This window comes from Cannabis sativa, chromosome 9, assembly GCF_029168945.1.
Source record: "Cannabis sativa cultivar Pink pepper isolate KNU-18-1 chromosome 9, ASM2916894v1, whole genome shotgun sequence".
NCBI lineage: Eukaryota > Viridiplantae > Streptophyta > Magnoliopsida > Rosales > Cannabaceae > Cannabis > Cannabis sativa.
In genome coordinates, this window is record NC_083609.1 from 15,461,717 (window position 1) to 15,487,041 (window position 25,325).

The following is a 25,325-nucleotide window of genomic DNA, read 5'->3' on the forward strand; positions in this document are numbered from 1 at the left end:
TTATTAAATAATTAGTTTTGGCATTTAAAAGGTTAGAATCGGAAAATTAGCATTTTTGAGAAAATAGAGATAAAATTTGATAAAATTGCAAAATTAAGTGAGGCCCAATAACACCATATGGCCGGCCACTTAAATAGATTTTTTCAAATTAATATTTTCATTATTTTAATGCCAAATAAATCCTAACCTAAACCTAGTAGTTGCCTATAAATAGAAAGTGATGGCTCAGTCTCATAACATGCTTTTCATTAGCTTTCTAACAGAAATTTCTCTCTTCAGAAAAACTGAACCTTCCTCACTTTCTACCTTGGCCGAAATACCTCTCTCTCTTTTCCCTTCATCTTTTTCGTGACCCTAGTGAAAGAGTAAGTGCCAACACACAGCAAGCAGTAACTCAATCATAGATTGGAAGACTGTGAAGGATCAAAACTTGAAGAAGAAGGACATTCGGGCTCAGATCTTGATTATACTCTGCTACAGAAAGGAATCAAGGGTTAGAGATCTGAGTGGAAGGAGACATTTATTCCGCTGCATCAATGTAAGGTTTTCTTAACTTTATATGTGTTTAATTTATCGTTTTAGAAAGTTCATATTTAGGATGTTAATAAACATACTTGTGAGTAGATCTAAGATCCTGGTAAAATAAATTCCCAACAAATTGATCACGAAAGTGAAGAAGAATCAACATCGAATGCCTCCATAAAAATATATTCCTCTTTTGTTTCTCAAGATGGGCTCGAGCAGGCCTTTTTCGTTGTGAATACAACCAAAGGGACGACAAATAACATTATGGTTATGAACAAGGAAAAAATGGAGACCACACCTATGATTGGTTCAAGGTGCACCCAAGATGAGGACCCCATCTTGGATATATTAATTTGGGAGTTCTTCACATCTCAATTGACCAAAGAATGGCCAACAACTACTACAACACTTTGTTGATAGTCACCAAGAAGGCCTCCCCTATTTTAAAGTTGAGGAGATGTTGAATCTCCTCTGTTGTTAAGCCGAGGAGATGACAAAGGCCTCCTCCAATGTGAAGCTGATGAGATGATGAAGGCCTCCTCTGCTGTGAAGCAAAGGGGATGATGAAGGCCTCTTCCATTGTAAAACTGGAGAGATGAAGAAGGCTTCTTCTGTGGTAAAATTGAGGAGATGAACAAGACTACCTCTACTGTGAATGCAGCTGAGAGAACGTTGAAGACCTCCAAATCTGTTATCTCAGAGGGAACAAAGACTGCATCTATATGTTGGGTTTTATGCCCTAAATAAAACTCATTTCAATATAATCAGATTTACTTATTAATAGAGATTAGAAATAAAATTTTATGTTGCATGGTTCACATGATTTATTTCATGATTATTTACATAATGTATGAATTCTATTTGAGTCCAGAACATATCAATTTGTTAATGATTATAGTGTTGTCAACACAGTGGAATATAATCTTAATTATATGTTCGAAAGTTTATTCCCTGATTTGTCAGAACACTGTATTTAGACTGACATGGTATAATCAGCGATAGGTATTCTTACACCTTGGATAAGTGTTATGTCCTTTCCAGGACATTGGCAAAGTTTACCAGCATCGGATGTATGGAGTATACATCGCAAGGGACCGATATTGAACTTTGATTAGATATATTAGAATTTACCGTAATATCTATTCAATTCAATATCACCTGTTGATCCTAGATCAAATGATCTTAATCCTGATATGATTAGGTTCAATCTCAAGAGTGTTATTCGTGTTCTTTGATTTGTTAGTTAAGCCTACTTTTGGGTCAGGGTGATACGTACATTTTGGGAACACGGTAGTGCAATTGAGTGGGAGCGCTAACATAAATATGGAATCTATAGCTTCTATCTGGCGAATAGAAAGTAAAGGATGATTTCCTTCGAGCTTAACCAAACGAAAATAAATGGTGGAGATCTCATTTCACTTAGTTGAAATATCATTTATACAGGGTTAAGTGTTTTAAGGATAAAATACATTGTAGGGTGTTACGGTAATTTAATCCCTTTACAGTGTAAATCATCTATATAGAGGATCATTGATCACATTAGGGTTATAACAATGGATAACTAATGACTTGTCTATATCGTGGAACATATAGAGCATTCTATATACTGAGAGTGCAATTCTAAGTTCTATGCGTGGATTCAATGAAGAATTAATAAGTCAGTGAATTTAAGATATAAATTCTTGCTCTACTTATTGGAGGCTCGGATATATAGACCCATGGTCCCCATACTAGTTGAGACCATACTGCTTGTAAGACTCAGTTAATTGATTTTGATTAATCAATTATAATTCTAAAGTTAGACTATGTCTAGTTTATGAATTTTCACTAAGCAAGGGCGAAATTGTAAAGAAAAAAGAATTCTAGGTTTATTTATTAATTAAGAGACTTTATATGTCTAATTAATAAATATATTAAATGACAATATTATTTAATAATTAATTTTTAGTTATTAAATAATTAGAATTGGCATTTAAATGGTTGAATTTGAAAATTGGCGTTTTTGAGAAAATGAGATGCAGAAATGATAAAACAGCAAAATTGCATAACTGAGGCCCATTATCCAAGGCCCATGGCCGGCCACACTTATAGGGTTTTATCATTTATTTTTTCATTATTTTAATGCCAAATAATTCTAACTTAAACCTAGGTGGTTACCTATAAATAGATAGTGATGGCTCTCATTCACACTTGAACTTCTGTGAGATGAAAACTGAGCCTCTATCTTTTCTCTATAGGTCGAACCTCTTCCCTTCTCTTTTCTTCTCTAAATTTCGAAATCCTTGAGTGAATGAGTGAGTGCCCACACACATCAAGTGGTATCTCAATCACAGTGTGTAAGACTGTGGAAAATCAACCAACAAGAAGGAGATTCAGCATCAAAGGAAGGAGAGAAAGAGATCCAGGTTCAGATATTGATAATGCTCTGCTACAGAAAGGAATCAAGGGCTAGATATCTGAATGGAAGGAGTCATTATATTCCGCTGCACCCAATGTAAGGTTTACTAAACTTTATATGTGTTTATTTCATTGTTTTAGAATTCATATTAGGATTTTAATGAAACATACATGGTAGTAAATCTAGATCATGGTAAAATATATCCAACACTATATTTACTTAAACACACAGTGTGACACGGGAATCAATGTTAAGACAATAGCCAAAGATTAAAGTTGGTGTTGAATTGAAATATTTCTAAAGTCTCCAAATAAAAGGGTATCACTTAAGACAACTAGAAAACAATTGCTAGAAATAAAAATTGATGTCCACCTGGTAGTTTCACAAGAAACAAACTTAGTATGTGTGATGAAGTCAGCCTTGCACATGTGTAAAGCAGACTTGGGGGCAAATGTTTACACGAAAACTATCCCTCATGACGTGGATAAATGGTAAGAAGGAAAACATTCATGGAGTTAAGTGTTACGAGTCATAGCATTCAACTATGAGAAGGGTCCCTAGCCCTGCGCCCAAGTTGACTTTAGGGGTTCCAGAATGGGTATTTGGATCTCCCCAAGTTGTTTTTAAGTCACCATCCTTTAGTATTCTGAAAAAAAAAGTCAAGAAGACTCCAAGTCTAAAGCCTGAGAACTTAAAAAATAGCCTCTCAAAAAGTCAACCAGGGTGCCTAGGGTTTTACCCAGTGCCCAGGTTGACATCCCGAGCTAGGGTTTCAATTTTTGGGTCCGTCTTAGTGCAAATGGCTCAAAATTTATACTCATACATAAATAAAACCTGTCACAAACATACTAGAGACACCAAAATCAAAATTAGAATACTTCATGTTCGGAGCACCTAGGCACCCAGTGCCCGAGCCACTTGGTGATGCACCCAGCACCCAAGTTGACATGTTCTTAACTTATGGCGCTTTGAACCACAATACTGAAGATGTTTCCCAAGAATTTCATTTATCTTCATCCAAAATGAGGAAAGAAATGCTTTCAGGAAAGAATTTGACTAACCTAGAGGCAAAAGCTAGGATCCAACACCCAAGTTGACCTAGTGCTCGGTCCCAGTGTTGGAAATTATTTTACCAGGATCTTAGATCTACTCACAAGTATGTTGATTAACACCCTAAATATGAACTTTCTAAAACGATGAAATAAACACATATAAAGTTTAGTAAACCTTACATTCGGTGCAGCGGAATATAATGACTCCTTTCGTTCAGATATCTAGCCCTTGATTCCTTTCTGTAGCAGAGCATTATCAATATCTGAACCTGGATCTTTTTCTCTGATTCTTTAGTGTTGAAACTCCTTCTTGTTGAAAGTCTTTCTTCACGATCTTCCTCACTATGATTGAGGTATCACTTGCTGTGTGTGGGCACTACTCTCACACTAAGAATTTCGAAATTCAAGGAAGAAGAGAGAGAGAGTGGGGTCGGCCAAAGATAGGGAGAGAGAAGGCTCAGATTTTTCTGAATGAAAAGTCAGAAGAAAAGTGTGTTATTTTCCTGAAGCCTTCACTATCTATTTATAACATTCCACTAGGGTTAGGTTTGAATTATTTGGCATTAAAATAATGAAAATATCAGAGGGAAAACCCTACAAAAGTGGCCGGCCATGCAAGGTAGATTTGGGCCTCACTTTTTGCAATTTTGCAGTTTTATCTTTTCTGCATCTGATTTTCTCAAAAACGCCAATTTTCTAATTTAACCATTTAAATGCCAATTCTAACTATTTAATAACTATAAATAATTATTAAATAATATTGTCACTTATCATATTTATTAATTGAACCATACAAAGTATCATAATTAACAAATATGCCCCTAAAACTCTTTCTTTACAATTTTGCTCTTACTTAGTGAAAAATTCACAAATAGACATAGTCTAAATTGAGAGTTATAATTGATTAATCAAAACCAATTATATGAGTCTTACAAGCAATATTATCTCAACTAGTGCGGGGACCATGGGTCTATATAACCGAGCTTCCAATAAGTAGATCAAGAATTTATTACTAAAATTCACTAACTTATTAATTCTTCGTTGAACCCACGCATAGAACTTAGAATTGCACTCTCAGTATATAGAATGCTCTATATGTTCCACCATATAGACACATCATTAGTTATCCATTGTTATAATCTTAATTTGATCAATGATCCTCCATATGAATGATCTACACTGTAAAGGGATTAGATTACCGTTACACCCTACAATGTATTTAATTCTTAAAACACTTAACCCCGTATAAATGATATTTCAGCTTATGTGAAATGAGATCTCCACCATTTATTTTCGTTTGGTCAAGCTCGAAGGAGATCATCCTTTACTTACTATTCGCCAGATAGAAGCTATAGATTCCATGTTTATGATAGCGGTCCCACTCAATTGCACTACCGTGTTCCCAAAATGTACGTATCACCCTGACCTAAAAGTAGGCTTAACTAACAAATCAAAGAACACGAATAGCCTTTCGAGATTGAGCCTAATCATAATAGGATTAAGATCATTTGATCTAGGATCAACTAGGCGATATTGACTTGAATAGATATTACGGTAAGTTTAATGAATCTAAGTCAAAGTTCAATATCGGTCCCTTCCGATGCATACTCCATGCATCCAACCTGAGCTTTACTTTAACCAATGCTCTGGAAAGAACATAGCATTTCTCCAAATGCAAGTAAACTCTGTTGTAGATTATCATATCAGTAAAATCCTGTGTCTGATAAATCTAGGAAACTTTATTCACATAGTCATGTTTACTTTCCAATGTGTTGACAACACAATAAACAGGATCAGGTATGTGAAAAGGGTTTCAGATGAATTTATACATTATGTACATATAATCATGAAATAAATCATGTGAACCATGCAACATTAAATGTTATTTATGATCTATATTAATAAGTAATTTGATTATATTGAAATGAGTTTTATTTAGGGCATAAAACCCAACACCCAGCACCTAGGTTGACATATTGTCAATCTAGGCCATTTCCAACAGTAATTATGACAAAGTGTTATGTCCATATTCTTTGTTTTCACCAAAAATTAAGGTACCCGTGCTTTTGGAAAATAAACAAGCCATCTAGGAGTCGAAAGTGGGACCCATCGCCCAGGTTGACTTTGTGCCAATTTCCAAACATTATTCTTGAGAAGTCTTTCAGGAATATTCCCCATTTTTAACAAAAATTAAGTTATGAGTGTTTTGGGGAGTCAAACATATTCATCTGGTGGTTAAAATCGGGACCCAACATCCATGTTTACCTGGTGCCTGGTCCCAGCGCCCAGATTGACGTTTTGTCAACTTGGGCCAGTTTTAAGTATTTTTTTAGAAGTATCCCAGGAATCTTTTTCATTTATAGAAATAACAAAGATACAAGTGCTCTCGAGGAGCAAACGAGATCATTTAAGGGCTAAAACGGGGCCCCAATGCTCAAATTGACATGGGTGTTAGGCCTTGTGCCCAAGTTTACATACAACACGGTTCACATGTTTTTTCTCCTCAAACACAAATTCTACTCTGAGTATTCTTGTTATTTTGGTCAAAAAGAAGGTAGGAGACCTCACTAGCAGTCTCGAATACCATAGAAGTATCAAAACAAGCTGTGAGAAGCTCTCCAAAGAGCACTTAGCGCACCAGCCCAGGTTGACATGTAGCCTAGTGCACTGGGTTCTGCTTATCAGATTCGGGTTTCGTCTTGAGCATTTGGCAATTTTTTTTTATAATAAATGAGATATACGACTTGTGACAAGTCAAATTCAGACCTTGATATTTCACATTTTTGGTAAAGTGGAATATCGACAAATTAGCTGCAAATCAGGATGTTTTGAGTCTACTTGATTTTGTGAAAAAGTGACATCTTTGAGAACTTGTGAAAAACTATACCAGATCTATGAAATTGACTAAGTAATCTCAATATATAACTAAAGCATAAAAAACAAGTCAGACACGTTTTCCCACTCAATACAACATCTATGTTGACATAAGAATGTCAACCTCGGCGCTAGATGTCAACTGGGCTCTAGATGTCAACTTGGACACTGGTTGCAGACCCGCCCTTAGTAAAATGGCTATAACTCACTCAATATTGATCTGATTGATGCAACTCTAGTTGCATTCGAAAGCTCTTTTTAAGATAATTCAAGACATGTCTCACACTCATATCGCAATTCTGAAGATTTCAAGTCTAAATTTCCTCCTCAAGACAAGTGTAGTTATTTCTACAAATTACCCGAAAACGATCCAACAGACACAATTCGAGCTCTGAAAATTGACGATTATTATCTTAAGTTAATTTAGCCATTAGATCGTTATCAGTGGTCCAAATTAGCCTAGAGTAATTTTTTTTATATATTTTTTGTATTATTTATTATCATTTTAATGGACCTCGTTGCCTATAAAAAGATAGCTCTATTGGCTCATTTTTACATTTTACTAAGTCCCTATAAGATTATAGCATCTCTCTGTACTTTTTTTCTCTATAAATTTGAGTTTTTTTCTTAGTCAATTCTCTTGTAATCCTCTTAAAAAAATAAAAACTTGAAATAGATGTAGCTCTATTACCATCGCGACATGAAGAGTATAAATTATGTGTGTCACTCTTTAATATTTACTTAACTCATTATTTATCTCGTCAATCTAGTGAGCTAGTGTTGGCCAATTTTCAGTGTCAACATAAATAATAAGAGCACTTAATACACATATACATATGAATTCAAGAATTAACATGTGAGAATAAAAATATATACACAAATATAATATATAGATAACAAAGAAGAAAAATACAAAAAGGTTATTGACATTATTTAAGTCAAATGATTGTATATATAAATATATATTTAATGTATCGTGACTTTAAAACAATTCAAGAAATCAACAAACAATATGACAGAGGGCTAGTTTGGCACATTTATGCTGTGGGAAAAAGCAGCTGTAGCTGTACGGTGAGAAAAAGTAATTGCAGAAGAATTGTGGAAAAAAACTTAACTAAGTGTTTGGTAAATTATAAATTTCAAAGTACTGTGAGTTGTTAAGATTTATTATAATAATAATGATAATGTTATAATTTTGTTTATTATAATCACAAATATATAAAAACTTATTTTATATAACATTTTTTATTTTCTACATATTTTTAATTCTTTTTTAAGTTTAAATTTATATGCATTTGATAAAAAATAAATCTAATATTTTTATATTATATTTTATCAAATGTAAATAAAAAAAATTTGAAAATCTAAGTATATAAGAAAAATCTGAAGTTGATATGGTTTCTTAATATTAAAATAAACTGTAAATTTTTTTTTTAAGAAAAATAAGAGATTCAATTATTATTTATTTTATTAAAATTAATTTATTTTAAATATATTTTTTTGCAATGAATAAATTCAATAAAAATATAATAACGCCATACAGGCTAGTTACGAATCCTATACATCTTATGTTCATCAAATAAATATTATTCTTGCGAGGATAATCAAAATAATACTATACACCCAACAAAAATAAGAATATTCAAATCTAGCCAAACAAGTTAATCATTCATCCGAAGAGCATGCATAACTAATCCACGAGAAACACAGATTAGGGACACTCTTAGAAATCTGACTAACAAACTTGTAAAAACTTCTAATAATGATCTTAAAATCATTTGTGCGGGAACTCTAATAGTAAAAGTAATCATAGTTGTAAAATCTTTGTAACAAACTGCAATCTATTGTCATCATCAGCGACATGCAATTTGTTATAAAAACTCGCTATCATTTTTCTAAAATGTTGAAGGGACAATAATGTTTTCATTATCCTGTCAAATGCAATTAGTGTCTAAAGTAGATCCACGAGCACTAACTCAATCATTAAAATAACTATTATAACTTAAAAAACATCAATAACTTTATAACTCAAATAACCGATAACTTAAAATTAAAACTTAAATTATATTGTAATAATCTAATTTAACTACTTTATATGAAAAGATTTAATGATAGAAAAAAAATTGTTTCAAAAAAACTATATGATAGAATTTTTTTTTAAAATGATTGAGAAATATGTGTATGATTGAAAGGAAAATTATTTATCAATACAACATTTTTTATCAAGATAATTTTAATTAATAATAATAAAAAATATCTACATGTTCAAAATAGCTTTTTATAAAAATTGGGTTGTACCAGCTTTAGCTTTTAATTTTTTCAAAAACTATGTCAAACTGGCATAACATATTATAAAATTATTATGAATAAAAAGAAGAAAATGAAGAGAAAATGAGAGAATAAATAATTTTTTTTTTACCAATTTATTTTAATAGAATAAGTTAATGAAATAAAGAAAAATACAATAAAATATTTATCGTGATAATTAATTGTGTAATTTATACTGCCATATATATATTTAGTAATTTTTTATTCATACCTTTTCAAATTATTAATTAATAATAATTTAAAAAATAAAAAAATCTATTTATTTTCTAACCAATTTTAAAAACACCTACTTAATTTATCTATATATTTATGCATAATCACTTCATTCTTTTACCTTATTTCTTCTCTTTAAATTATTTCAGCTCCAACTTTTTATTTAAATTTCCATGGATGAATATTTCCTTTCTTTTCCTTTATAGTTTACCATATTTTTCTTTTGATAATTCACTGTATTTTTATTTCCTTTCCTTTAACTTTAATATTTTTTTTTTCTTTTATGCTTATCGATGATGAAAGTATATAATTCATTCACATACTTCTTTTTTTTTTTTGGAGGTTAGTTTAATCTAAGAACTTGACACTTTATGTTGATAATGAATCTTAATTACTTTTCTTTTTCTTTTTAATATTAACTAATTCTCTTAAAAAAAAATTCTAAACTCTTTTATTATTCAAAATATATATCTCTCAGTATCTAAATTGTTTTATTATTGATCTACATTAAATATGGTGTATTTGTGTGTTGCTTCAAAGTATTCTTTCCAATAATATATATAAATATATATATATATTTGAAGATAAAGTCTTGTAAACAAAAACACCAGAATACAAGACTAACTGAAAGGCAAAGAGCCATTCCAGAGGAACTCACTATCAAGCCCAATACCCCACTTTGCAACCCTATGAGCAATAGTATTAAACTCCCTATTAACATGAGCCAGCCGTAAAGATGGGCGAAGAGATAATAAGTTCTTAATACAAACAGTTAAATCATCAACAGAACTATAACCCTGAGTGTTGGAGTGAACTTTATCAACAATAGATTTGCAATCTGTTTTCAAAACATCCACAGGCAGGAAGATAGAATAGACCCATTGCAAAGCATGCACCACTGCTTTAGCCTCAGCTACCATCGGTGAAACACATCCTGAAAAAGGCTTAGCCAATCCTGCTACCACCTGACCGGAATGATTAATAACAACAACCCCAATGCTATACTTCTGTCTATTCAGATCAATGGCTGCATCAGTGAAAATCTGGAAATCTCCTTCAGATGGAAGCTGCTGCAAAGTTGTCTGATCCAAATTTGAAGCACAAGGAAGCACCTGAACCTGCTGTGAATCTAAATACTTGAAGAAAAAAGTGACACTCCAATCATAAACATCCAAAGTTTGATTAATCAGCTTATGATGAAAAATGTTATTCCTTTGATTCCAAAGAGCCCATAAAAAACAAGACAAAATACAGAAATAATCTCTATCCAAATCCTGAGATATACTACAAAAGAAATCATACATATTAAGGTGTTTATAATAGGAGACAAACCTTGAAGACTTCCAAGCTTTCCTTGATCTGGAACAATCTAGTAAAGCATGCTTAACCGTCTCAGGATGAATTTTACATAAAGGACATAAAGGAGAATCAATAACACATCTTTTATTTAGAGAGAAAGAAACATGAAGAGCACTGGAAAGCATTCTCCAAATAAAAACTTTGACTTTTGGGGGAATTTTAGAATTCCAAACTTTTGACCAAAACTTTTTTGAAGAAGAGAAAGAAGAGGAAGAGGGAAGATCTTGAGAGGAAAAAGTAAGATGATTAGCAGACTTAACCGTAAACTCCCCAGAACTATGATGACCCCATATAATATCATCTTTGCCAAACTCACCTAACATAGGAACACTAAGAATCTCATCAACCAAAGGAGCAGAAAAACAACTGGCAAGTTTAGCAATATCTCAATCCCCAGAATCAGTTATAAAATAAGACAAAAAAGATGAAGGAGGAAAATTATCAGAAGAAAAGAATTTAAACCTATTATTAGGAAGCCAATGGTCCTCAATGGTTCGAATATCACTACCATTACCAATCTTCCATAAGAGACCAGAATTTAACAACTCCCTACCCCATAAAATACTCCTCCAAGAGAAGGAAGGATTGTGACCAGGATTAGCCTGAAGAAAAGTACTACGAGGAAAATATCTGGCATGAAGGACTTGAGCAAGGAGAGAGGAAGGATTTTTAAAGATTCGCCAAGCTTGCTTAGCAAGCATGGCTTGATTAAAATGAACAAGAGATCTAAATCCTAGCCCCCCCATAAACTTTGATTTACATAAAGATTTCCAAGACTTCCAATGAATCTTATGAGAATTTCCAACTAAACCCCACTAGAATCTGGCCATCACAGCTTCAATACCCTTGCACAATTTGACAGGCAAACAGAAACAAGCCATGGCATAAGCTGGAATAGCTTGAATGACTGCCTTCAATAAAACCTCTTTACCAGCCCTAGAAAAACATTTAACCGACCACCCTCGAAGCACAGAATTAGCCCTATCCTTCAAGAAAGCAAAAGAATGATACTTAGATCTAGATAAACATTGAGGGAGTCCTAAATATTTACATATGAAAGGTCGATCCTCAAGATTAAAAGCATTAAAGAAAGTAGTACGAATATCAGACAGAGTATTAGGCGAGAACAGAATAGAAGACTTAGAAAAATTAATAACCTGACCCGAAGCCTTAGAATAAACATCAAAAGCCTCTTGAAGAGCTAAACATGAAGCTCTATTGGCAGTACAAAAAATAAGGCTATCATCAGCAAAAAATAGATGGGAAAGAGATGGGGCAGTTCGAGAAATAGCAATACCCTTAAGCAGACCAATATCTTGTTTTGCCCGCAAAAGAGCAGAATGTCCCTCAGCACAAAGAATAAAGAGATAAGGGGAAAGTGGATCCCCCTGCCTAAGACCCCTGGAAGGCTTAAGGGAACCACAGACAGAACCATTAATCAAAAAAGAAAGAGAAGTAGTAGTAATACATTTCATAATAAGAGAGACAAATCTAGGGGGAAAATTGAAATGAAACATGACACTCTCCAGATAATGCCAATCAACCCGGTCAAAAGCTTTTGACATGTCCAATTTAAGAGCAACCCACCCTAGCTTCCCATTTTTCCTAGAATTGATAGCATGAATAATCTCCTGAGCAATAATAATATTATCAAAAATGACACGACCAGAGACAAAAGCACTTTGATAAGGGGAAATAACTTTATCCAAAACAACATTTAAACGATTAGCTAAAACCTTGGAGATAACCTTATAAAAGGTAGAACAAAGACTTATAGGTCTAAAATCCTTAAGAGTATGGGCATTCTGTTTTTTAGGAATTAGAGAAATAAGAGTAGTATTTACAACAGAAAAATCAATTCCCTCATTAAGACAAGAAAGAACAGCCTTGGCAAAGTCAACCCCAAGAGTGGACCGGTTCTTTTGATAAAAATAAGCATTGAGCCCATCCAAACCAGGGGCCTTGTCTCCAGAGAGGTTAAACAGAGCTATCCTTACTTCTTTGGTAGAAAAAGGAGCATCCAAAAAAGCAGAATCAGAGTCATCCAATGGAGGACCCAAACAATCAAGAATAAGATTAACAGCATCAGCATCACTACCAGGAGAACTAAACAAATCAGAAAAATAGGAAACTACCAGATTACCCATGGTATTATGATCAGAAACAATATTTTGATTATCATCTTTAAGAAACTTGATGGTGTTATTCTTTTTACGTTTAGAGGCAAAACGATGGAAAAACTTAGTATTTTTATCACCAGCTTTCAACCAATGAGTTCTAGATCTCTGCCTCCAACAAATCTCTTCCTTATAAAGGAGAGCATAAAGCTGAGACTGAAGACATTGAAGTCGGAAACGGTTATCCTGATCAGAACAAGGAATATCCTGAATTCGAGCAATTTCACGCTGAAGGTCAGATATACGAGATTTGAGGGAGAGATTCGTATTTTTATTCCAGGTCTGAAGAGCAGAAATACACAGATCCTGCTTAAACAAAAAACTTTGAAAAGAACTCCGAGGGCTCTGGCTAGAAAGACCACAATCCCAAGTGTCCTTGACTAAAGAAAAAAATTCAGGATTCTCCAGCCAAACATTCTCAAAAAGAAATCTTCTACTATGCCTAGAAGAAGAATTAAAGCTATCATCCGTAAGGATAAGCTTCAAAGCCCGATGATCAGAGCCAAAAAAAGGAAGGTGATGCAAAACATCATCAGGAAAAAGATCACTCCAAGAATCTGAGATAATAGCCCAATCAAGATGTTCCCTAACAGAACTATTTTTCCAAGTAAATTTATTTCCCACAAAAGGCAAAGGAGAAAGATGAAACTTAGCAAGGAAATTAGAAAAAGCATCCATATCCCTATTATCATAATAAGTACTACCCTCTTTGTCATCATAGGATAAAAAGCTATTAAAGTCACCCATTATAAGCCAAGGAAAAGTTGGAGCATTATAAAAAAGTTTATCTAATAAAGCCCAAGTAAAATGTCTTTGAGAAGAAATAGGGGAACCATAAAAGCAAGTAAAATGAAAACCTTCATTATCATTAAAACTGATAGTACAGTCAATATGATTACAAGAGAAGTTAATAATATTAACAAAAAGATTGTCCTTCCACAAAAGTAAAAGTCCCCCCCCCCCCCCCCCCCCCCCCACAAAAAAAAAATACTTCCCAGGGACCTCAAAACCATGGTCAAAACCAAGACCACTTCTAACCCTATCTACAGAACCAACCGGCAACCTGGTTTCAATCAAAAAAAGAAGATCAAGACAATGACTTTTCACAAGCAGAGAGAGCCTACGGAATGCACGTGTACTCCCCAATAATATTTTAAACATTCTATAATTATGTTATTTATTTTTAGTGATTAATTTACATATATTCTCAAAATATATTTTGAGTTGCAGATGTTAACTTCACTATTCGCTCCTTCACATATTATTATTTTGAGTCAAAAGGAAGATTATAGTTGTGTTTTCATTACTTTGTTTTATCTAAAAAAAAAAAGAAAAACACTTAAAAGATCAATCTAAAAATTTGATTTTATGTTTATATGAACAATTTATGTTTATTGGTTTTGTTAGGTCTGACCCCAAATTAGAGGTAAGGTCGCGCTAGGTTTCTATTATAAAAGCGAGATTTGGTAAATACGGGTCGAGTCGGCCTATTTGTATATCTATTTTCATACAAGTCAAAGTAAAATTATATGAAAAATTAGTAATTTATTACTTAATTATCATTAAATAAAAGTTATAATTTATTTCATATATAATTTAAAATTTTTTAAACATCCGCCGCAAAGCGCGGATTGTTTACTAGTTAAATAATATAACAATAAAAAATTAAATTTTAAGAATTTGTTTATTTCATATAAAAAAAATAGGGTTTTTTTATTTTTACACTTCAAAACAGTCTTTTTTTTTTATATATATTTTTACGAAATTCTACATAGACACCTTATTGCAACTAGCGCTGCAATCTAAATTGCAACAAAAAAATCGTACATTATTGGAAGTAACTACTTTAAAAACCCAAACCGTAAATTAAAAAAAAAAGTAAAAAAAAATAGTATATGAGATAATTCCAAAAAAAAAAAATATATTTAAGTTTTTTTATTATATTAAAGTCTTGGTGAATAATAACAGCAAAGATTTCCATATAAATGGAAACTCTAGAAGAAAATCATAGAAACTCAACAACAAAATAAATCAAAGAAATAAACAAAGGTACATTCCTTTTCTCGTTCTTCCCTTCTTCTTTACCATTTCTAAACATAAATTAAGAAAACTTGCATTCAACGGTGTCACTAACACTGACTTCACTCCCTTTCATCCTCTACGAAATACATTTTAGATTTTAGGGTTCTCTTCAACCTCATAATTTCTTTAATTTTCGAAGACAAAAGCTCTGTATCGCCCCCATTTTTAATGAGTCATGTTGAGTGAACGTTACTTCACAGGTTTTATTTATTCTATTTTTCAATTAACTATTTTTTTCCATGGATGAGGAAGGAGCAGCTTCGGTTGATTCTGATGAGAAACATAAAAAGTGTTTTCAATTCATCAATCTTGATCTTCTTTCTCTACGTGGTTTGTTGAGAAAAAAATGTGGATTTGTTTTTTTTTTCTTTTTGCAGTGTTGATTATTGATTAACTGTCATGGCGGTACGTGATTTACCATTCAAAGTGGGTGCATCAGCCGAATCAAGATCATTTAGCGAGGGCTTTCGCGGTGCGTGGTTCCGCTGCAAGGTAAAATTATATAATTCAAATTTTGTGTGGCTTCTTGGGTTTGCATTGCTATATTCGTTTGCTGGCTCTATCAACGGTGGTGGTGGGTTGCATTATGTTTTCTGGGTTGTTAGGATTCCATATTCATTGCTGCAGTTCTTTCGTATCACATTATGTTATTACAGTTTGGTTGTAAAACTACAGTATTTGAAATTTGATCATATAAGAATAAAATGTCTAGTTTAGGACAAGTATGTACATGAAGAAGGGCCAAATCCTTGCCTTATCACTTGCTATATAATTTAGTTAGTCTCTTCTTTAGTTGGGCAAGAGATGTAAAGCTGCTAAAACATATGGTAGAGGGTCAGTATATTCTTTGTGATCCTTCTTATTTATCACATTGGTTGACTGGATTTTCTTCTGTTAAATTGCATGTTTCTTCAGGCATGTGATTTGGTCCAACTAAGATCGAGGTTCGAGTCTTACCTACATAGCAATTGCTATGATTTCCTCGTACCATAATATTGTAGAGTTAGACGAAGAGCTTAGTTCAAAAAAATAAAAATAAAAATTGCATGTTTTCTTTTTAATCTTTGGGGCATCGTGTTTTAGTGTAAGTGTATGATGTTGGGCTACATAAGTATTGGAGTAAAGGATGTTAAGTAATGCAACTTTTGAGGATACTCTACAATCTTTTTGAGTTCATTTCTCTTCTGTGAAAAGAGGCAGTTAACCATTTTAAACAATTTTTTAATCAATTATTACTATAAGAGGACATATTTACCTTAATTTGAATGAACATTGGAAGCTTTTTGGTTTTTCATGTTCTTTTTCATTGTTTCTGTGACACGAAATTTAAGCATGTTCTTAATTTTATTTTATTTTTCAGATAAAGGATAATATAAAGGGAAAAAGACAGAAGTTCATGTTAGAGTATATTGACTTTCCTGGTGAAGGTAAAGTAGAAGTGTTATGTATGGTCCTTTTGTTTTGTATCAGGAAACCATTCATTCACAGCTGTATAGCACAGTCACGAATAGGCATATATTCATTTTGTTTGTATAATTCTTTTCAAACATCACTTAAAGCTAATGGTTTTGCTGATATACATGATTATATGCAATCTGAATGATTAGTTTAGATTTACAGACACTATGCATGAGATAAGCCACTTCTTTTTAAGTTTCTGTGGCTGTACATCTAGATTTTTCTCAAGTATATGCTAATTATATGGACTAAAGAAGCTTGTATGTTGCCTCTAGGATATGTGAAGTTTTTATGACCATGTTACAGTTTTCACCTTACTTAAACATCATGAGTCTTTATTAGTTGTATATTTTTCTATATTTTCAGAAGCAATGCACTTGTATTTCCCAACGAATGAAGGAAAAGAAAAGAAGCCATGCACAATTTTTATTTGGTTTTTGCACTTGAATTTGATTTATATAGAATGTATGATTTTTAGTAGGTTTTGTACTTGTATTTGTTTCTAAGCAGTGCTTGATTTTTATAGGCTGTAATGTTACTTTTATGGAGCAGAATGGTAGTTGGCTTAGGTGTTTTCTATATTATGTACGAGGATTTTTGTTTGAGTTTTTAATATTTACATTACCATATTTACAAGGAATGAGATGTTTTATATTTGTAATTTGTTAGGATTTCTCCTCTCTTAGGCTAGCTTTTGGTAGTGAGTTCTACTCAAGTGGTTATATCATAATCTTTGTCATTTGTTGTTTTTATTTGCAGCTCCAGAGTCAATTTTGTTATATCAAAAGTGCCCAACTAAGACTGGAAAGTTACAGCAGAAAAAGGAGATAATGCTGCGACCACCCTTTCCTACAGTATATCGTGAAAGTGAAATGCCTGATGTCAATACCATCTCAGAAGTGGCAGTTGTTTTCAAGGATGTCAGGAAGATTGGGGATTTAGTTGATTGGTTTACTGATAGTTGTTATTGGTCTGGAAGAGTAATTCAAATCTTGGAGGATGATATGGTTGAGGTATTATATATTCAGCTGCTAGTGTTATTTACTCGAATTTTCTACCTATTTTGTGTGCTGATTCAGCTGACCTATTCTATTTGTTCGTTTCTTCTTTGTAATATTACTCTTTCTGTGTTTCATTGCAATATAAGTTGGTTTTTGAAGTCACTGTGAAATGTCTTTCAGAAATGGATGTCTTCTACTTATTTAATTTTTAATGTAGGAAAGGGCTGCAACATGAGTTTATTTATTATAATAGAGTTCAGAATTTCTACAATGTGGAATAAAATTGTTTGCTTATCTTTACTTTATTTATTGTCATTTGTAGATAGAGTTACATCCGCCTCCCATAGGTGAAGGGGATTCTTACAAAGCTTTCTGCAAGGATCTGCGGCCATCTTTAGATTGGTCTTCAAAATGTGGCTGGACTGTTCCTACTTCATTGGTGCCTTTCTCAATCTTATGTTTTATTGCATCTACACTACATGTGTTTTCTTTGCACATTTTACTACTTAAATTATGATACATAATTATCTTTAGTACTTGTACTTGATGAAAAACAGCCTTTTATTTTTGGAACTCTAGATATATTGCGTGCATTGATTAATGTTGCCTAGAAAAATAATGAAAGCTAAGACATCGATAATATATGTGTATGGTCATTTTATATGCATGTTCTATTTCCGGGGAAAGAATGTTAATTACAATTGAAATTCTCACGAAGTATAATTGGAAGAAGGCCTATGAAGAGAAACCAAGGGCCACTGGAGGAATATGAATTTTTTATGGTCATATATTGTATTAAGAACTTTCAAAAACTAAGTTTATAGACTTGAAAGATAGAGAAAAATGCTCTACCTCAATCATATATTACAGGCATTTATCTCTTTGATTTATTATACATTCTTTTTAACATTTATTACGCATAGGTTCATATAGGTTTTAATTGTATCTTTACTTGTCACATTTTAGTGGTTCCACTAATTCATTATAGATAATTTGTGAACTTACAAACATTTATTACGCATTTTTGGTGATTACAGAACAGTAAACATGATCCTTGTGCTCGGATACTTAAACCTGTCAATCAAGGTAAGATAATAGTGGGGGTGCATTATTAATATCTCTTCTATAACTTTGTAATTCAGCCACTCTTGTAAATTACTAACTTCTGGCCTCTTGATCTAGGAGTGTGATTGCTAAAGTTCCCATTTTATGAATGGGATGATAATAGAATCTGTAACACGTTTAATAGTTTTCGACTTGAATTTGTTTCTGATCTATATTCACGCGAGTTCATAATTTTAAGGTCTAAATTTTCTTTATTTTTGGCTCTGAGGTATGTTAGCCCTAGAGGAAGCTAGATCTATTGCCTAAAAATTTGAATTACCACATCTAATTTTTGGAATTTTATTTACTTATAATGTTTTCTGTCAAATATAGAGGCCCACAAAAGATACCACACACTCTACACTTGTCTAAATTCTGAAAGACCAGTTATTATTATTGTTATTGTGTTTTTTCACATAGGAAACAAAATAGGTATTAATAAAAAGATAATAGGAAATCATCTATATAACATCCTACTATCCTAGAATACCAGTAATAAGTACGTCATACTAAACCAACGTATACAAAATAAGACTAACTGAGTTATGATTCTGCTGTAAAACCTGCATCCTCAGCTAAACCTGTGTCAATCCAGTTGTGACTGTTGCAGGTTGTTTTCATTGTATTTTTGGTGCTAGGGAAATATAGAGGCAGAAACACTATATGCAAACTGATCACTCATCAAAATTTGCAATGGACAAGAAATATCATGTGTTTGTTATCAAATCTAGACATACTGTGGATCAGATTTGTTTTTTGACATTTTTACCTTATATGGTTTCCTTTGTTTTGTTTTTCAGGCAGAAGTTCAACCTTGTTGTCGCATTCTGCAAGTGAAGATACAGCTGCTCTTTTGGGTGTTGATGCAACATCTCAATCTTCATTGGTTTCTCATGCTTCTTCTAACTCATCACAACCTTTTGATAAGTTGGAAGAAAACGAAAAGAGTGCTTTGTCTCTGACAACAGAAAAGGAGGTGCAAACTTCGGTAACAGATGTGAACTCAGATATGGCAAATAATGGTGGTATTGGGAAAATCGGTTGTGCTGATGATGATTTAATTTCACATACTAAATCTACACCAAATGGAGTAAGGGGAACTAATGTTTCTCCTATATTGAATTCACTTTCTGATCAGTTGGAAGGAACCGAAACACAACTTCCGTCTACTATAATAGCTAATGATATGCATTTGCCAGGAAAAGATATGAACTCAGATACGACAGCTGATAGTGGCTTGGGGAGAACTAATTGCTCTGATAATGATGCAAATTCACATGTTAAATATGCATCAGACGAAATAGGCGGAACTACAAGTGGTAAAGACAGATTTGATGATGGTGGCTCCTCAAAGAAGATGAGAATTGATGGAAACATTCCCCCAACTTTGTTGTTTTCCAATACAATGGAAGCTGCCATTGTGAACTTGGAAGAACTTGTTAACTGTGTAAAATGGATGAAGAGTAGTTTACAAAATGATATGCCATCATCAGATATACGTCCTTCGTGGAAATTTTTGGCACACCATGCTTCCTCCTCACCAAAATGTGCTTCTCTCAACTGCAAGTTAACTAAGGAGTTCTGAATCTTTCAGAAAAACTAGGGAGTTTTGAAAGTGGCTTTTGATGCTCGGGAAGAAAATGATTCATGTCTCTTCTGCTGACTTGCTGGGGATGATCGAGCTCATTGATGGTAAGATTATACTATTTATGCTCTTTAACATCTATTGTATTAGGGTTGGTACTGAGCACTACATGCACTTGGCGTTAAATTTTGAACTGATTATCAATCTTTTCTATGTTAGAGATTCAATCACAAGACGTTACAAATGATGATTTGCTGAACAGATCAAATATCAGAAATTCAGACCACCGAGTGTTAATGAAGGAATTTTGCTCACCTTGGTGTTAAGCTTCTTTGTTGAGTAAAAGTAAAATTCTTCTGAGTCCTATTGTATGTCATCAATTTCGGGCTTTTATAATATTAATACCTTACCTTTAGTTGCTTCAACTGTAACGCTAAATTTCTAGCAGTGTGGGTATTGAAAATCTAAATATAATCATTCTCATTTCCTGTATAAGTATGTCTTCATTTTTTATATTTTGAAATTTTACTTGCGTTTAGAGCATATTAGATCGGTGATGTTTTGCGAATTAGTCTTTTTCATTAGATTTAAAGTATGTGCAATCATGTATTTAATTATATCAAACAATATGAATTACACTTTAATAATTAGTGTGCAGTGTACCTAGGGATTACCTTTAATTATTGTATAGCGTACTTAAATCATTTTTATTAATATTTTAATATGAATTGAGCTTTCAATCTATTATTCAAAATAAACATTTTTGTTAATATTTTAGTGTTGCCCTTAATTTATCCCAACACTTGTGGTAAGTCACGATAAGCCGTATGGCAAGAAAACCTAAGCACCAGGAGTAATTATGGTAAACCTCTTGAGATAATCCTCAGAGACTTATTGGTCATGTCCGGGAAGCCCTTCCAAGAGCTCAAGTCACACTTGCCAGTCTAGGGAATCGACCCACCTCGAGGAGTTGGATAAAATACATAGGTTCGGTTGCTAGACCCTGGACCTAAGTCACAGTGGATGCATTAAATGTGACTTGGAGAAAACATTTGCGAGTGATCTTGAAAACACGTGTCAAAGGCTTTAAACCCATTATTATGTGATTATGCACTGTCCTGTTATCCAAATTTGGGAACTTGTGCAAGTAATGCTCATACACTCACGACAATGGTAACCTTTTCACCATTTTTATGGGGTTATAAACACTCCAGCTATATTCTGAGAAATGGGTCGAAAAAAAATAGTGTAAACACCCTCTGTAAAGAACTAATATATATATATATAGTTGTGATTTGTGGACTACGGTTCATTAACGCCCAAACCACGTAAAAATTCTTTGCATTAAATCTCTTTTAATCATTAAAACAACTCTAATTAATAGTTTCCAAAAATCTTGGTTGACCTTTTAGTGCTTTCATTTAGAGTTGTAGGAATTATTCCATAGAAGGAATATCATAAATAGATTCTTAGTGTGATGGTGTTGACCAAAAACCACACACATCGACCACATCCACCTTAAGGTCTTGTGGGTCCAGGTGAAGAAGAAGTGGCTTCACGAGTAGATGTGGAAGAGCAAGATGAAACTGAAGATCTCGAGTATGAGGAAAACCAAGAAGAGTATGAGGTGAATGATGATAGTAGCTATACTGAACTGATGGTATTAAGACAAAAAGTTGTTGACCATGAAACTAAGTTTGTGGAGCAAAGGGAGCAAACAGAAGGATGCATGAGATAATGATCGCCATGCAAAGAGCGATGGAAATCACAGGCATTCACATGCATGCGTGACCTATTGGACAAGACAAGACGAGAGAGGAGTCTCCGCAACCATCGCAAAATCAGAGGCACAAGAATCGGGAGCCAAGTCCTATCCGATACCTTTCTGGGAGTCCCCCAAAGGCAAACCCTACAACAATTTTGGAAAGGAATAGAAATGCTCAAGATCCATGTAAGGTTCGATTCGATCTCCCTAAAGGGAAAGGTCCCTAGAGGGGTAGATTTCCTAAGGGAAAGGATGGTCCTTAGGACTTAGGAGACCGGAAAAGCGCATCTATGCATCAAGAGACGGTGGAGAGAAAGGGAAAAAGCCAAAAGGATCCTCTGTTTGACTTAAGACAAAAGCTCAATGCCAAGCACGGTGACCTCAGAGATCACTTAGAGCGAAAGAAGAAAACCGCACCAGTCTCAAATAACACCTTGAATGAAGAAGTCTTGGCCGAACTCGCTATTCTTTGGAAGGATATAGCTAAAGTTTCTCGAAGACAAAGGGTAGATGATTCGGAGTCTGACTGCGAGGACTGGGAACCTTGTGCCATAAACATACTTGAAGCGGAGCTCCCAAAGAATTTCAAAATGCCCGAAATGACCTTGTACGCCAGAGACACATATCCTAGTGATTACTTGTCAAGATTGAACCGCATAATGACAGTCATGAGAGTCAACAACGATGCAAAATGCTTGTGTTTCTCGCTGACGTTATGGGGTCCGCTGAGGAATGGTTTAAAAAATTGAAGCCCAGATTTGTTGACTGTTGGAATAAGTTACAAACTAGTTTCAGAAGACAGTTCGTAGCAGCCAGAAAGATTAATCTTGAAGTTAGCGCTCTAACCAACATTAAATAACTACCAGTTGTAACGTTGAAAAATGTCATAAAAAGGTTTCAGGAAGAAGATTCCAAAACCAAAAAAGTGGATGATGGACAATAGTTGGCATTGTTACAAGCTGGTATCTGGATGGGAACTCCCTTTTGGAATGAACTTCAGCAAGAGGGAGCTGCTAGCCTTCAAGACTTCCAAAAAAGAAGTAAAAAATATATCAACTTAGAGGAAGCTCAGATAACTACTTTCGAAGGATATTACCACACGGGCGGCCCTGGATATGCTCCCAAAGCATAGTTTCCAAGAATCACCCTTCCTATCACACCACAGACAAGTGGAGCACCCAGTGTACAATTTTTAGCTACACCAGAATATTCACATAACCTCACTCTTTCTTCGACTCAGTCTAGTTTTGGGACACTAGGAGGTAACTTGGCTTCGAGAGTGAGTTTATAGTATACCGCTCAATCCGCACTGCAAGCAACAAGTGCGACATAAGCTCCTCAGACCTCCCAAAGTAAGAGATCGTCAAAAAGGAGCACGTGGACTGAAAATAAGAGGCAAACGAGAGGCTACAACTCCCAATATACTTAGTATAATGATTTGGTGGACACCCAAGAACGTGTGTACTTGGCCACAAGGAAAAACGTCCACTACGAAGACCGCCTCCTCTATACTGGGATAGTTTGCAGAGGGATCCCAATAAAAGGTGTGAGTATCACAACGATATTGGACATACTACCAATGAATGCAAAAATTTGAAGGATGTGATTGAGAACCTGATATGGCTAGGCCATTCGTACGAATGGATAAAATACATATTTCCACACATGAATGGGAGACAAGCTAGAGCACCAGTGCCTCTTAGAGCACAAGCCCCAGATGCACAAACTCCTCCAGGAGCCCTTCCCAAAACCACCCAGCTCCTGGGCAGCTGCCTAGACCAAATTGAATAGTAGCCATGATCTCGAGCGAACCGCATATTGGAGGAACAACACATAATGAATTGAAATGTTATGCTAAAGCCCTGGATCATGACAGAGATGTGTGGGAAGTTAACCAACTCCCAACACAAATGCCTCATCTCATGGACAAACCTATCACATTTATAGAAGAAGACGTCCGGACGGTGCATTTTCCTCATCACGATCCATTGGTGATCAAAACTCCCATCGCTAGCAAATTTGTTGCCAGAATTTTGGTAGACAACGAAAGTTCAGTAAATCTTTTGTTCAAAGATGATTTCCTTACTATAGGTCTCACAGATCAAGATCTCTCTCCGAGTGGTTCTCAGGTCACTAAGTTCAGTTGGACTACACTCGTCCCCATGGGGAAAGTGAGACTCCCTGTACCCTTATGCCCAGACACCCCATAAAGCATGTTTGAATATTGCACCTTCGTCGTAGTAGACCGTCCCACGACCTACAATGCAATCCTAGACAGCCGACCTTGGTGGATTTTAGAGCCATTACCTCAATCAGGCACTTGTGCCTCAAATTCCCTACTCATTCAACATGAATAGGAACTTTTCGCGAAAATCAAGGGGAGGCGAGGAAGTGTTATAATGTGGCCACCTAGCAAGCCATTTATATGGTTCGAGGAACCAGAGACACCAACTTACTAAAAGGTCAAGACGAGTTGGATCCTCGCATCAGGTCCGAGACCGTTTTGGAACCTAAGGAAAAAAGCAAAAAAGTAAGAATTTATGATCAAGACCCAACTAAAGTTATTCACATAGGGAAAGGCATGGGTCCTAGCGAAAGAAACAAAATCATAAGCACCATCAAATAATCAACTGATATATATGCATGGTGTCATGGAGATATGACTAGAATTCGCCCACATGTAGTTACTCATGTCCTAAATGTTAACAAGGACATGCCTCCGGTACAACAAAAAAGGTGTCCTCTCGATCCAGTAAAGTCATAAGCCTTGGAGTAGGAGGTGGATAAAATGCTATCAAACACCTTCATCAGAGACGTGTACTACCCAGAATTGCTAGCCAACCCAGTTCTCGTGCCTAAACCAAATGGGACATGGCGAATATGCATTGACTTTACGGATCTAAACAAGGCTTTCTCAAAGGACTGCTTCTCATTACTTAGAATAGATCAAATTAATGATGGATGCCACATCTGGGCTTGAACTGCTGTCCTTCATGGATGCGTACTCCGGGTATAACCATATCAAAATGCATGTGGCAGACCAGGAGTGTACCAACTTCTGGACCAATAAAGGGGTATATTGCTACCTAGTCATGCCTTTTAGGCTAAAAAATACGGAGCCACATATCAATGTATTGTAAATCAGATGTTCAAAAGTTTATTGGGAAGAAATATGAGGTATATGTGGATGACATGCTGATTAAGTCTAAAACTAGCAAAGATCACTTGAATGACCACAAAGAATGTTTTGAAGTAGTAAGGAAATACAAGATGAAGCTCAATCCCAAAAAGTGCACTTTCGATGTCAAATTTGGGAAATTTCTAGGATCCATAGTAAGTCAGGGAGGGATAGAAGCGAATCCAGAGAAAATACAGGCCTTGCTAGACATGCTCTCCCCCAAAAA

The 25,325-nt window shown here is 34.3% G+C and overlaps 2 protein-coding genes across 3 annotated transcripts; one reads left to right on the forward strand and one right to left on the reverse strand.

Moving 5' to 3' along the window:
* Positions 1-968: 968 nt before the first annotated feature.
* On the reverse strand, positions 969-13,673 carry LOC133031262 (uncharacterized). The gene is made up of 7 exons (XM_061104726.1): positions 12,943-13,673; positions 11,907-12,855; positions 11,594-11,735; positions 11,212-11,482; positions 10,723-11,115; positions 10,016-10,602; positions 969-1,264 (listed from the first exon to the last, which is right to left on the reverse strand). The coding sequence occupies exons 1-7, from the start codon at positions 13,671-13,673 to the stop codon at positions 969-971; spliced, it is 3,369 nt and encodes a 1,122-aa protein (XP_060960709.1).
* A 1,227-nt stretch (positions 13,674-14,900) lies between these two features.
* Positions 14,901-20,709, forward strand: LOC115722948 (uncharacterized). 2 transcript variants are annotated; one of them, XM_030652338.2, is made up of 8 exons: positions 14,901-14,975; positions 15,386-15,500; positions 16,369-16,435; positions 17,226-17,479; positions 17,790-17,906; positions 18,505-18,553; positions 19,372-20,263; positions 20,376-20,709. In XM_030652338.2, the coding sequence occupies exons 2-7, from the start codon at positions 15,408-15,410 to the stop codon at positions 20,154-20,156; spliced, it is 1,365 nt and encodes a 454-aa protein (XP_030508198.2). In that variant the 5' UTR covers positions 14,901-14,975; positions 15,386-15,407; the 3' UTR covers positions 20,157-20,263; positions 20,376-20,709. The 2 variants fall into 2 exon arrangements, with proteins under 2 accessions (XP_030508198.2, XP_060959603.1); XM_061103620.1 differs by having other exon boundaries at positions 14,929-15,185; positions 15,385-15,500.
* The last annotated feature ends 4,616 nt before the right edge of the window (positions 20,710-25,325 follow it).

What these genes read in the sequence shown, in the direction of transcription:
- LOC133031262 (XM_061104726.1), bottom strand. Translation starts at nt 13,673, where the DNA reads ATGGGTGACTTTAATAGCTTTTTATCCTATGATGACAAAGAGGGTAGT. An exon ending in AAAAAGAATAACACCATCAA is followed by an intron (nt 12,856 to 12,942) that starts GTTTCTTAAAGA and finishes TGATTTGTTTAG; the next exon opens with TTCTCCTGGTAGTGATGCTG. An exon ending in AAAGCTTGGAAGTCTTCAAG is followed by an intron (nt 10,603 to 10,722) that starts GTTTGTCTCCTA and finishes TTGGAATCAAAG; the next exon opens with GAATAACATTTTTCATCATA.
- LOC115722948 (XM_030652338.2), top strand. Translation starts at nt 15,408, where the DNA reads ATGGCGGTACGTGATTTACCATTCAAAGTGGGTGCATCAGCCGAATCA. An exon ending in TATTGACTTTCCTGGTGAAG is followed by an intron (nt 16,436 to 17,225) that starts GTAAAGTAGAAG and finishes TTTTATTTGCAG; the next exon opens with CTCCAGAGTCAATTTTGTTA. An exon ending in GGACTGTTCCTACTTCATTG is followed by an intron (nt 17,907 to 18,504) that starts GTGCCTTTCTCA and finishes TGGTGATTACAG; the next exon opens with AACAGTAAACATGATCCTTG.